Source organism: Halichoerus grypus, chromosome 15 (assembly GCF_964656455.1).
Source record: "Halichoerus grypus chromosome 15, mHalGry1.hap1.1, whole genome shotgun sequence".
In the NCBI taxonomy this organism is placed as follows: Eukaryota; Metazoa; Chordata; class Mammalia; order Carnivora; family Phocidae; genus Halichoerus; species Halichoerus grypus.
The window spans coordinates 58,542,775-58,554,971 of NC_135726.1; the positions used below are offsets into that span (position 1 = coordinate 58,542,775).

General features: G+C 51.5%; 1 protein-coding gene across 1 annotated transcript; it reads left to right on the forward strand.

Annotated features, from left to right (window-relative positions):
- Positions 1–279: 279 nt before the first annotated feature.
- Positions 280–11,567, forward strand: GALP (galanin like peptide). Its single transcript, XM_036114515.2, is given in 7 exon segments — positions 280–374; positions 6,804–6,898; positions 6,900–6,924; positions 8,175–8,223; positions 8,993–9,073; positions 9,695–9,772; positions 11,014–11,567. Coding segments are annotated over 6 exon segments (345 nt in total). The 5' UTR covers positions 280–374; positions 6,804–6,842; the 3' UTR covers positions 11,070–11,567.
- The last annotated feature ends 630 nt before the right edge of the window (positions 11,568–12,197 follow it).

Sequence of the window (12,197 nt, forward strand, 5' to 3'; positions counted from 1 at the left end):
TATCTACTCACCTTTTGAAGGCAAAGACGTGCTTTTCCACCTTTCCCCACGCCTGCTTTTGTCGGTCATCTCCGGTGACGCTGGCCCATGAGTCAGCCACACCACCCCAGTCTGTGCCCGTGTAGGCATCAGCGGGGGCTTCCGCCCGCTGCCCTCGACACCGTGACGGCCACTGGCCCCACTCCGTTCTGGCTCTCCTCGGCTTTGCACAGAAACATTCTTAAGGCAGTCCACTCTGAAATTCCTCTTTCTGACCCCAGATTCCTATCCTGTCATTTCAGCATCTTGATCCTTCTGATATCACGATTCCAGCCTCACCAGCCCAACCCCCTTGAAAATCTGAGCATTCAGTGAATCCTGGGTCAGTAATTCAGGTAAGTCTTTCTCCTGCAACATCGGTGCTTAGTGCTGCCCAACGCTCTCCATAACCTCCCCCGACAACTGCAACTCTTGGATGAGATGGGCACTCCCCGTGGTGCTGCAGGAACCACAGACTTGTGCTCTCTGGCTGAAAGACAGCTGGGAAATAGACTTCAAGAACCTCAAAATGTGTATAACTTTTGACTGAGTTACCTTTCTTCTAGGATTTGAGACTAAGGAATTAATCAGACATGGGGCGCCTGGGTGGTTCAGGTAGTTAAGCATCCGACTCTTGATTTCGGCTCAGGTCATGATCTCAGGGTCGTGGGATTGAGCCCCGCATCAGGCTCCGCACTTGGCAGGGAGTCTACTTGAGATTCTCTCTCTCCCTCTGCCCTCCCCCCTGCTCGTGCTCTCTCTCAAAAATAAATTTAGGAAAGAATTAATCAGACGTGTAGGAATATTTATGTACTGCGATGCTCATTGCCTGCTTCATATGATTGAATGAATGCCTAACGCAGTGGTTAGGGGTGCCCGCCAACGAGCCAGCCAGTCTGGTCGAAGCTTGCCCCTGTGCCCTGGGAGATGTGTGATCCTGGGCATGTTACTTCAGCTCTCAGAACCTACATTTCCCCCTCTAAAATGAGATCGTATAGTACCCATTTTATAGGGCTGTTTCTCAGATTAAGTGAGATCCAGATCCAGATGCTAGCACAGTCCCTGGCATAGAGTGAAGGTCTGATACAGAAGCTTTCATTTCTGTCATCCAGTTAACATTGCTCTGCAAACGTTTGTCCCATTCCCTGAACTCTGAGGAGCAGCGTGAATCTAATCTTAGATGCAAATGTCCTCTCTGACCCTCTGTGTCTTTTTCTTCCTGTCTGTTGTTTTATCCGTCCGTCCACCCATCCATGTAGATATCTAACTATGTAGCTACCTAGCCATATCTCCCATTTTTGAGTACTCCCTAATTAGCAGGCACTGTTCTAACTACTTTAAATATGAAGCCACTTAATCTTCACAAAATTCTGTGAGGAAGTTACGATTAAGGCCCTATATTGTTACTTAGCTAGGTAACTTTCAATTATCTTTCATTTCTATCTGTCTATCATATCTGTCTATCAATTATCTCTATCATCTATCAATGTATCATCTATCCATCCATCCTTCTATTATATCTATCAGTTATCTCTATCATCTATCAATCTATCATCTATCCATCCATCCTTCTATCTATCAATTATCTCTATCATCTATCAATCATCTATCCATCCATTCTTCTATCTGTTATATCTATCAATTACCTCTATCATCTATCAATCATCTATCCATCCATTCTTCTATTATATCTACCTACCTATCAATTATCTCTATCATCTGTCTATTATATTTATCTATCGATTATCTCTATCACCTATTATCTCTATCATCTACTAATTATCTCTATCATCTATTATCTCTATCATATATCTATTATCTATCTATCAATCATCTATCTATCATCTCTAATTCTCTTTTTTCTCAACTCTGTCTCTCAGTTTACAACCTTCATCCTTTGGACGCTTAAACATGTCATCAGTTGGGGGCAGGCTGAATCGTCCTCCCTCATTTCTTCAAGTACTTGATGGAAAACAACTGGGATGGGCAAACTGTTCCTTTGGATGCTAATGTGTGTTCCCTGCAGAAGCAGAATGAGTGTGGAGAGTGGGGTGGGGGAAAGCCTCTCCCCGGATTTGCTCTTTTTCAAGTTCCTGCAGCTCATAATCACCAAAGCACGTGTCCTGCCCCCCTGCAGATGAGAGCATGGAGGACGAGCTGCCTTGGGCACCTTGGCCTTCCACGCCCACCCGGTGACAACTGGGGACAGAAGGGCGGAGGTGGGAGGTGTAGTCTCTCAGGAAGTGCTCAGAGCAAGTTCTAGAAATCCGACTCACCTAGCCTAACTCAAGACGTTTTCTGATTTCCCTTTCGATTTCTTCTCTGCCCCGTTGGCTGTTGTTCAGTTTCCACGTGTTTGTGAACTCTCCAGTGTATCTAGTGCCACACCCTGGTGGTCGGGGAACACACCCAGTTGTGCTAGGCACAGTTCTGCAGATCCGCCGTGCTGCAGCCTTGCCCACGTCAGGATTTGTTAAGGGGGCATATTTCATTTTCGTGTTCTTATACACACGCACACACACACACACCCCAGTACAAAGAGACACAGGAGACTCCGGGAGGTGCTGGGCACGTCTGTTACCTGGAATGTGGTGACGGTGCTATGGGTGCTTTGCCTGAGTCCAAGCTCATCAGTACGTGCAGTCCTTTGCGGACAAAGCTGTTCTTTGAAAAATCCAACTCAAGTTGGCTTAATGACAGCGTGGGAGCAGACAGTTGGAAGGGCAGGAACGGGGTGACTTTCAGATCGGTGTGACTCGGTGGCTCAGGGCTACCCCGGTGCAGTTTCTCTGTCTTCCCATCCTGCTTTCTGTGCTTCAGGGTCAGCCCTGCATTTCGCTCCCCCTCACGGTGGCGACAGAACATCTGCTGGGGCTTTGGGCTTCTTTCTAAGGAAGACCTACAGAGGAATACATATCTATCTAGAGATGTGCTTTCAGAAACTCTCTCAAAAGACTGAAGAAACTACACCATGTTGTCTCAAAGGATCTCCCCACAAGACACCAATTACAGACGGACAAAAAGTAACTTTGCAGTGGAGACATCTGGCCAACTCCGCCTTAATCAGGCGATGAAAGTTCACCCCCCCAGGAGCCGGCTGAGCTGATGCGCCGAGCTCGCATGGCGGGACGCACCCAGAAGGATGTAATTTATACGTCACCACCCTGATCACTTCTGCGGCTTTCCTGCCCAACACGCATAACCCAAATCTAATCACGAGAAAGTGTCAGACAAACCCAAATTGACAAGAGGCATGCCACGGAACAGCTGACTGGGACTCACAAAAATGTCACGGAAAACGTCAAGGTCATGAAAGGTAAAGTAGAGACAATCTTCTAGTTGTAAAGGGCACTGAAGAGGCATAGAGTGGGGGTGTTTCTTTTCTTTTTTTTTTGTTTTTGTTTTTGTTTTGCTATAAAAGGCATTATTGGAACAATTGGTAAAATTTTAAGAAGGTCTTAGCTTAGATATTAGGACGGTGTCAATGTTCAGGTGTGCAATGTTTTACAACGTTGATAATCCTACTGTGGTCACATTAGAGACTGTCCTTGTTTTTAGGAAGACACGTGGAAGAATTTAGGGGTGAGGGGGCATAAAGTTTACAACTTATTCTCAAACAGTTCAGAATATTTATATGTGCGTCTGTGGAGAGGAGAGAGGTGGAGGTAGGATCAAGGCGTCAAATGCAGAAAAATGTAAACATTTGGAGAATCTGATTATTGGGGAATTATTTGGACAATTTTCCTGTAAGTCTAAAATTACTGCAAAGTAAAAAGTTAAAAAAGGAAGACCTTTTTTTTTTTTTTTTTCAGAAGCCGCAGCAAAAATCTTTTCTGCTCTCAGTGGCCAGAATATTCGGGTCATTGGCTCATTGGACTGTGGACAGGGACCCAATACATTCAGGCTCTCGATACCTCCCTTTGGAAGGAAAGAGGAAGGATAAGCTTCGACCTCAGTCTCCTGCCATCCCCTCCGGGACAGGAATGGGTGAACATCCCCCATAGCATTGAAACACATACAAGAACTGTGGCTATTTAGCTAAAACCCAGCAGACTCCTCACCAATACGACCAAATAAACGTCGGATGGGAAACTTGCAGTGTCCACCTAGCGAAGGGGCCTTCGTGTCCACGTTTCCGAACTATGAAGAGGGATGTGGGCTCAAGACAGACAACGGGCTCAGTCACAGAAATGCGAAGAAAGTGGCATTTCTTGCACACCTTAGTTTTTTTGTTTGTTTTTTTTGTTTTTTCCGCATGAGATTGGGCTCCCTTCATTTATTTTTCCAGAACGGGTTAAGTGAGGAAGCGAGGGCTGGTGATTCTCTTTCCTCTGACTCTCCCTCAGTCTCCAGGTAACCACCTCTGGGCTTCCAGCTTTGTCCTTCCCTCCGTCCCCTGCGAGCACCACCCCTCCACCTTCATGCTCTTTCCCAGCAAACCATTTACACCTTCCTGTCACTTGTCCCCCCTTCTCCTCCAGAGGAGAAATGACGGATGCCCGGAAATGAAGATGGGAGCAAACCAGGATCTTCGTGGTCTCACTCGACCCCTGTCCAGGGCCTTCGTTTTATGATTGAGATGAGACCGCTCCCTTCCGCGGGGGTGGGGGAGAGAGGAGGCGATGGAGAGAAGGTACTGATGAGCCACAGGCCCTGCCTGGCAGAGAGGGGGACGCCATGTCCAGTGGGGACGCCGTGTCCAGCGAGGACCAGGACTTTCAGAAAGCAAAGGGCAGGTGGACTAGTCCCTCCTTGATTCCGGGGTTCCTTCCTCTGGAAAACTGCTTATCTCTGGGGCCAAGAGGGAGAGAAACAAAGACAGATAAATTAAAAACCAGAGACAGGGTGGGAGATCACACACAGAGCTTTTGTTCATCCCACAAATACTGACTGAGTTCCAGGCACTGTTCTGGGCTCTCTGGCAGGGTTTCTCAGCCTCGGTGCCACCGACCTCTGGGGCTGGATCGTTCTCTGCTGTGGGCCGTCTTGTGCGTGGCAGGATGTGGAGCAGCATCCCTGGCTCCTCCCCATGGAGGCCAGACGCACCCCCAAGTCACGATGCGTGGCCAAATGTCCCCCGAGGAACAAAACCACCCTGGTGGAGCGCCTCTGGGCTCCAGGCACCATGAGGAGCAAGATGCATTGCCGCCCCTCACTGAGCCTATTTCCCAGGGAGGGCGAGACACTCAACAGACAAGGAAAGACCCAAACAGGTGCATCGTGCAGGACAGAAGCAAGGGACACAACAAGAGAGCCCTGAAGGCGAGCAGAGACTAAAGAGAACCCAGCACCGCCGCAGGGACAGAAAGGGGGCGTGGATAGAAATGGGGTTCGCGGCCCGGACACACGCAGACCCAGGCTGGGGGGATACTTGAATAAACACAGGGCCTGAGACACAAGTCACAAAGAAGAGGCACAGAAAGGGGGGAGGAAGGGCAGCCTATACATCTCAGAGCAGAGCACCTGCAGGGGGAAACTGAGGTGAAGCAGAGAAACATTTCCCTGCAGGGAGCGTCCTCGCTCTGACCTCACAGGCCAGTTCATGAAAGCCCTTCCGTGCGCAAAGCCTCACTCCCACCTCCATCCTTGGCGCTCTCTCCCGTCTTCCCCCTAATTGCTGACCCCCTCTCTCTCCCCTGCTCTTCCGGCCTCCCTGCTCCTCGGGAGGCATAAAAGCTGCAGTCGAGGAGCTGGGCCCCTAGAGAGCTGGGGAGAGCTGCCGATTCCGGTGAGGTGAGGTGGGGAGGGCATGCAAGGGTGTGGGGGGGCCCCGGAGAAACAGGACATGCTGATGGGGAAGGCAGGGGCAGGCACGGGCTGAAGGATCGCCAGGGGTGAACACCTCTGCGGTTCTTGAACCTTGGTCACTCATGCGCCTGGGGTTTTGGGGGACCATGTTTTACCTGTCCGGTGTCCTATCACTTACCTTCGGGGCTGTCCCTTAAGCAACGTTCTCGCTTTACTTAAATAAACGTGCTCCAGAATGGAACACCACAAAATCGGCTGTAAACTCAGAAGTGTCCATTTTATTTTTCTGTCATGTATTTAAGGCAGGAAGACACAGAAGTTCATCTCTGTTGCGCGGTACGGTCTTGTGCATTTACAGTTTGTTAGAAGTCGGACAGAGGAAGACGAACACCGCATGATCTCACCTCTGGGTCGAATCTGGGAACAACCACTCGGGGAACGAGATCAGATGGGGGGTTAGGCAGAGGCGGGGTTGGCCCGAGCGCTCAGGTGTAAGGTGCTCAGGTGTAAGACACGGACGTGCTGGGGACCAGACGGACGGCACGGTCCCCGTAGTTGACACCGCCGTGTGGCATCTTTGCAAGTTGCCCAGAGAGAGTAGATCCCAAAAGTCCTCAACGTGAAGAGAAAACAATTTTTGTCGTAACTAGACGAGGTGACAGATGTTAACTAAACTTACCGAGGAGACCCTTCTCCCAATATACATGTTAAGTTGTCATGCCGCACGCCTCGAACTTACATGGTGTCGGATGTCCATTACAGCTCAAGAAAACTGGAAGAAAACATATGTCAGGAGGACAGAGCTCATGGTAACAAAACAAACAAAAACCTAAATCAAACAAGCAAAAAATCGCAAGGACACGTTTGACGGTGATGGATATGCATACCACCCTGATGATGGTGGTGGAATCGGGTGTACGCATGTGTCCAGATTCATCCAGAGGTGTATGTTCAGTGCGTGCCATTTTTTTTGTATAGCAATTATACCTTAATGACACTAAAAGTATATAAATACACTCATCACCCTCTCTTGGCAGCGTCCTGTAGCTCTAAGCGTCCACCCCTCTGGCCCTCAGATGGCTCCCTCTGTCCGTCTGGTCCTGCTTCTTGCCGTCTTGCTCAGCCTGGGGGAGACCTGCCGCTGTACCTGTCCACCAGGTGAGACCTCCCTCCCCACCTGCAGCGTCCCCAGTCACTGCCCTCCTCGAAGAGCTTTCTGATTCTCCTGGCTGAGCCAAGAGCCACGGGCTGTGGGGTGCCTTGGCCCCGGGTGGGGGTGGGAGCCGGTGTGGGTTAGGACACCTGACCCAGGGGTCAGGAAGCAAAAATGTCCTAAGGATTAGCATTGCCCAGGGGTACAAAAAGATGCCTTCAGTGAGCTCCCGGTCATTCTAAGTTGTTAGGTCACCAAGGACTGGGCCCTGCCCCTAGGGTTTCTGCCAACCCCTGGCTGATGCTGCTGGACTCCGGGCCACATTCGGGGAGCCCCTGAGTGGGCGCATGGACTGTGGAGACCGGGTGAATTTGGAATGCTGGTGCTGTCACTTTTTAGCTGCCTGACTCCTGGCAAGTTGCCTAATTAATCTCTCTGTCCCTCCGAGTTCTTCGTAAAATCACAGCACCACGAGGGTTACCTGAGTTCCTCCGTGCCAGGTGCATTACCCAATCCAGAGGACCCAGGCTTGGCACTCCGCCACCCTGGGTTTGGGTCCAGCTGCCTGCCTTGCTGCCAGGGTCCTCTGCAGGCCGTTTAAGTCTCTCGGAGCTTGCCGGGACCGGAGCTGGAGCTGGGCTGTCCCCCGGGGCCGGGACCGGAGCCGGAGCTGGGCTGTCCCCCGGGGCCGGGACCGGAGCCGGGCTGGGCGCGGGTAGCCTGCACTGAACCCCAGGGTCGCCTGCCCAGAAGGCACCCACACGGGGGTTCGTGGTCTCCTGTTGCCGTCTCGACACCTTTCATTGTGTTTGAGCGAGGGGCCCCATATTTTCATTTTGCCCCGCGCCCCCTTAAGTTATGTAGCCGGTCCTGCTTAGAACAGACACTGCATGTAGAAAACCCACAGCGAGGATTAGCCGCTGTAATTGTCAGAGGAACACAGCAGCTTGCCTGAAGCCATCTGGTGATGTCGCCTGGGTTTGAACCCGTGTGTGTGAGAGAGAGAGAGAGAGAGAGAGAGACAGATTTGTGACGATATGCCGAGGCTTGTAGATGTGGTTTTTAAAGCTCTCTCTTCATTCCGAGCTGCTACGTTTTAGGAAGCCTTCACTTTCCTCACTGGTGAAATGTGGATTAAGTGAACCCCCTGCCAGGCTCCTGGGAAGGTGGCAGCTGGCCCCCGTGGCCCCAGGCCTGGGGGACGCCTGCCGGCCTTTCTGCCTGTCTGAGTCTAGATCTCTCGGTCTCTGTCCAGGGGCGAGGAGGCTGGACCCTCAACAGCGTGGGCTATCTGCTGGGTCCCGGTGAGTGAGCCCGCTCTGAGCGCCATCCCTGCCCAGTGCCTACCGGCGGTGGGTGTGCGAGCCTGTGAAGACCCTCAGCTCACGTTCCCTGCAGTCCACGGGTTTTCTTTCCAGACCCGTGTTGACAGTTAGTCTAGACGAGCGATGGGCGCGTGGGTCCTGGAACCACAGTGCTGAGTTCAAATCCCAGCTCCGCCGCTTGCTTGGTGTGCACGCTTAGTTCCCTCAAACGTGACGATGGGTACAATGAGGCCCCTGCTGCACGTGGGCGGTTAGAACAATTCCTGGTGCCTCGGGGTGCCAGGTGACACTTGGCGGTTACTCTCCCCCCTTATGCCCCTCCATCCCGGGCTCCCCGTGTCCCCGAGTGCGTCTTCACTGTGCACTCCTTGCGTATGTGGTGATGCGGAGGGACAAAGCCATACATCCCTGTGATGCTCAAAGCAAGGACCACTCGGTGGTCCAAGAAGACCCAGGCTCCCGGGACCGTGGGGCAGAGCAGCAAGGACTTGAGGCCTGGGTCCAGACGTAGGTGGGTTCGGCTCCCAGTGCTGCCCCTTAGCCGTGGGGAAACGTTGGGCGACTGACTGGACTCCTCAGAGCCACAGCCGCCTCACTTGGCCGTGCGGATGCTCGAAAGACTCGCTGTCCCACGGACTTAGTGGTGGTGCTCCGTGCAGGGAACAGCGTTACAGGATTGCTGGATTCCCTGTGTGACTGTTGCCACGTCACAGACCACGGGCCCTGTTCTCCCCCACCCCCTCCCCAGTGCTCCACCTTCCCCAGAGCGCGGACCACGGAGGGAAGGAGAAGACAGCCCTGGAGGTCCTAGACCTGTGGAAGGCTGTTGGTGAGTGCGTGTGGGGTTCATCTGATCACCCTCCTCCGCCTGCCCACTGCTGGCCTTGGAAACTGGCCGACGTGGGCTCCATCCCTCGCTCCGCCACTTGTCGGTCGGGGGAGCTTGGGGAAGGACAGTTCCCGGCCACGTAATGCGTCTGAGATGCCCCCTCCTTGTCATCCACATCTCAAGGGAAAGAATCAGGGGGTGTGCGGGGGTTCAGACACCGACACCGGGGTAGGCACGCCGTGAATGCAGCCTGTGACCTGAACCGAATCTCCCCATTGTTGTCACCTACCAGGCAATTGCGCGTATCTGGGGCCAGTTTCTCACCCCGGGCACTGGTGCCCATGACTCCGCTGTGGGCCGTCCACGTGCAGGATGTTTAGCGGCATCCCTGGCCTCCACCCACTAGGTGGCCATAACACCTCCGAGTTGTGACAAGGACAGATGTCCCCACACATTACCAGATATCTCTGGGGAGGGGGAGGGAAGGGCAAAATGACCCAGGATGAGAACCACTAAGTACCACGAATGCCAAGGAAATAAGGCAGCTATGGCCACGTTGCGTGGTACAAAGCACCAAACCGAATGGCGCGGAGGCGGAATGACTTTCGGCTTTGTTCCCAGATGGGCCCCCCTATCCCCGCCCTCAGCGGGCCTCCAAGAGGAGCCTGAGGGAGACCTTTGCCAAAGCAGAGACTGCAGGTAAGCGCGGGAAACATGGAGGAAACAGGAGCCGGGGACAGGAGCGATGAGGGCCAACTCTGAATGCCCACGCTGACCGGGATGGCTCATTTCTGTTCTACCCCTTCACCTCACACCCCGCTTCCGGGCCCAACATGCATTTCCCAGCCAATCCCAGATATTTCCCAACCTGGCACTGCAGTGATGACCCCACTCCCAAACCTTGATCTCGCTAATATCAGCCCCCCAGGCTTTAGCTACAACACTGACCTCAAACCCTCACTTCCAAGTCTGACCTCTGTCTTTATTCCAGCCTTTAAACTCACTCTGGACCTTGTACTCATCTCTACTCATGCTCAAGCGAGTTCTACTCCCGTTCTGAATTCTGGTTTTCTTAGAACACCAGGTCCCTTTTACTCAAGGATCTTTGCACCAGCTGATGCCTCAGTCTAGAATGTTCTGTTTCTAGAGCTTTGCATGGCGAGAGCCTTCACATCATCCAGAAATCATTTTAGCCACCTCCTCCACCTTAGAGTCTCCCCTGACCATTTATCTGACATAAACCTACTTTTCCTCTATTCTTGTCATCCTGTCTAATTTTCGTAGTGATGTTTGTCAGCATGTTCATCTTCTTTGTATCCTGTACTTATCTGCTTGTTTTCTGTCTTCTTCCAATAAAATCTAAGCTCCATGTGTATAGGGACCTTCCATGACTTGCTCACTGCCTACACACAATGGTGCCTGGAAAATATGTGTTAAACACATGAATTAAACTATCCAAGTGCAGGCTTCCCACCCAACTGTGACCTAAGTAAGTCAGCTTCGCCCACCTTCCTCCAGCTGGATCTTTACCCCAATTCCATCTCCTTCACCCCTAACCCTGTTTTTGGAAATGAACACCATGCTTTCATTCTAGCTCTACTAACCCATCTGGAAAGCACTGATTGGACATCTACCGGTGTTGGAGGTGACACACCTCCTGAGTTCATCAAGCCCCACACCAACCTTGGCTACCCTCTGTCTCTTGAAAACACCCACCCCCACCATGTGCCATCTTACATGGGGTGGAAAAGGGAAATATGTGGGTAGATGCAAAGAAAGGAAGGTAGAGCAAGAAGGAAAGAGGGAAAGAGGACAGGGAAGGCAATTGGACATGGGATGAACCAAAGCCGGCTTCCTCCCTGTCTCCTTCCCAGCCTGGACTGGTTTGGGTGGTGGTGGTGAGCTTAACCATTCAAAATTCGCCTCTTTCTCTCCCACAGATCTGGGCAAGCTCAGCGAGAAAGCCCCCAAGGAGGGAGATGCCCTGCCGTCCTAGATGTCTCCAGACCTCTGCTCTGCATCCATCTCCCCAGCTCCTCCTGAACCCCTGTCTAGCTCCCTCCACTGAGACTGAGATCCTGAAGTCAAGTCCCTAAATGTCAGGCAGAAAATTTAGAGCATTGGGAGAATTTTCTTAAAAGTCCCCAGGCTGCCTCAGGTTTCACTGATTTATCCTTGGAGTAAGTATAAAGTGTTGTTAACAAACTCAAGAATTAATTCTGGAGCCATTTAGAATCTCCTAATGATTCTAAATCATTCGATTTAGATTTAGAATGATGAGGGAGTATTTCTGCAGTCCGTGTGAAGTAATTGTATTCTTTGGAATCATCCCAGTCCTAACACGAGCTATTGACTAATATGATATGAATATCCCATTTGCCTCCGAGAGTCTATGATGTCTTGACTCAAGAAGATTCTGCCAAGTAGCAGGCATGCCTTCCCTCCTTCCCCCACCCCGGCCCAGCGTCCTCCAGCTGGAAACGGGGAGAGGTACTCCGGAGCAGAGTGGAGAGAATAAAACATTTCTTTTCAAATCATCCATGATTTCTGTGTTAGCGTGGCAATTCGTGGCGGTGGCAAAGTCAAGGCTGAGAGGGTCAGGTGTGGGGCAATATATCCTGTTGGAGGCAGTGGATCTCGGATTATCTCATGAGCAAGCCTAATTACAATTCCATAGCTGGATACCTGACCTACTCTCTGTTCATGAGTTCGTTCGTTTTAAAACTTTTACATATTTTGAAGCTATGTTTTGTCATCATATATGTTTGTAAGTTTTATAGATCTCTGGAGGAATCTTTTTATCATTACGTGATGCCTCCCTTAATCCCTCTTAATGCCTTTTGCTTTTGGACCGATCTGGGGGGGTCACATGTCTGGTGCCTCGATGACTGTGGGTAGGAGGCTAGGTTCATCTGGGACAGTTGACCCAGTGTCTGCATGGTAGTCAGGGCTCTGGCCTTATTCTCTGGGACATTCCTCGAGGCCAAGCTGCTGTAACAAAGAGCCCCCAAGATGCAGTAGCACAAACAAGATGCACATTTACTCTGCACTCACAGAATGGTCCAGAAGGAGGCAGTGCGGGGCTGGCAGGATGGCTCTGCCATCTTTGGCCATGAAGCTTCAT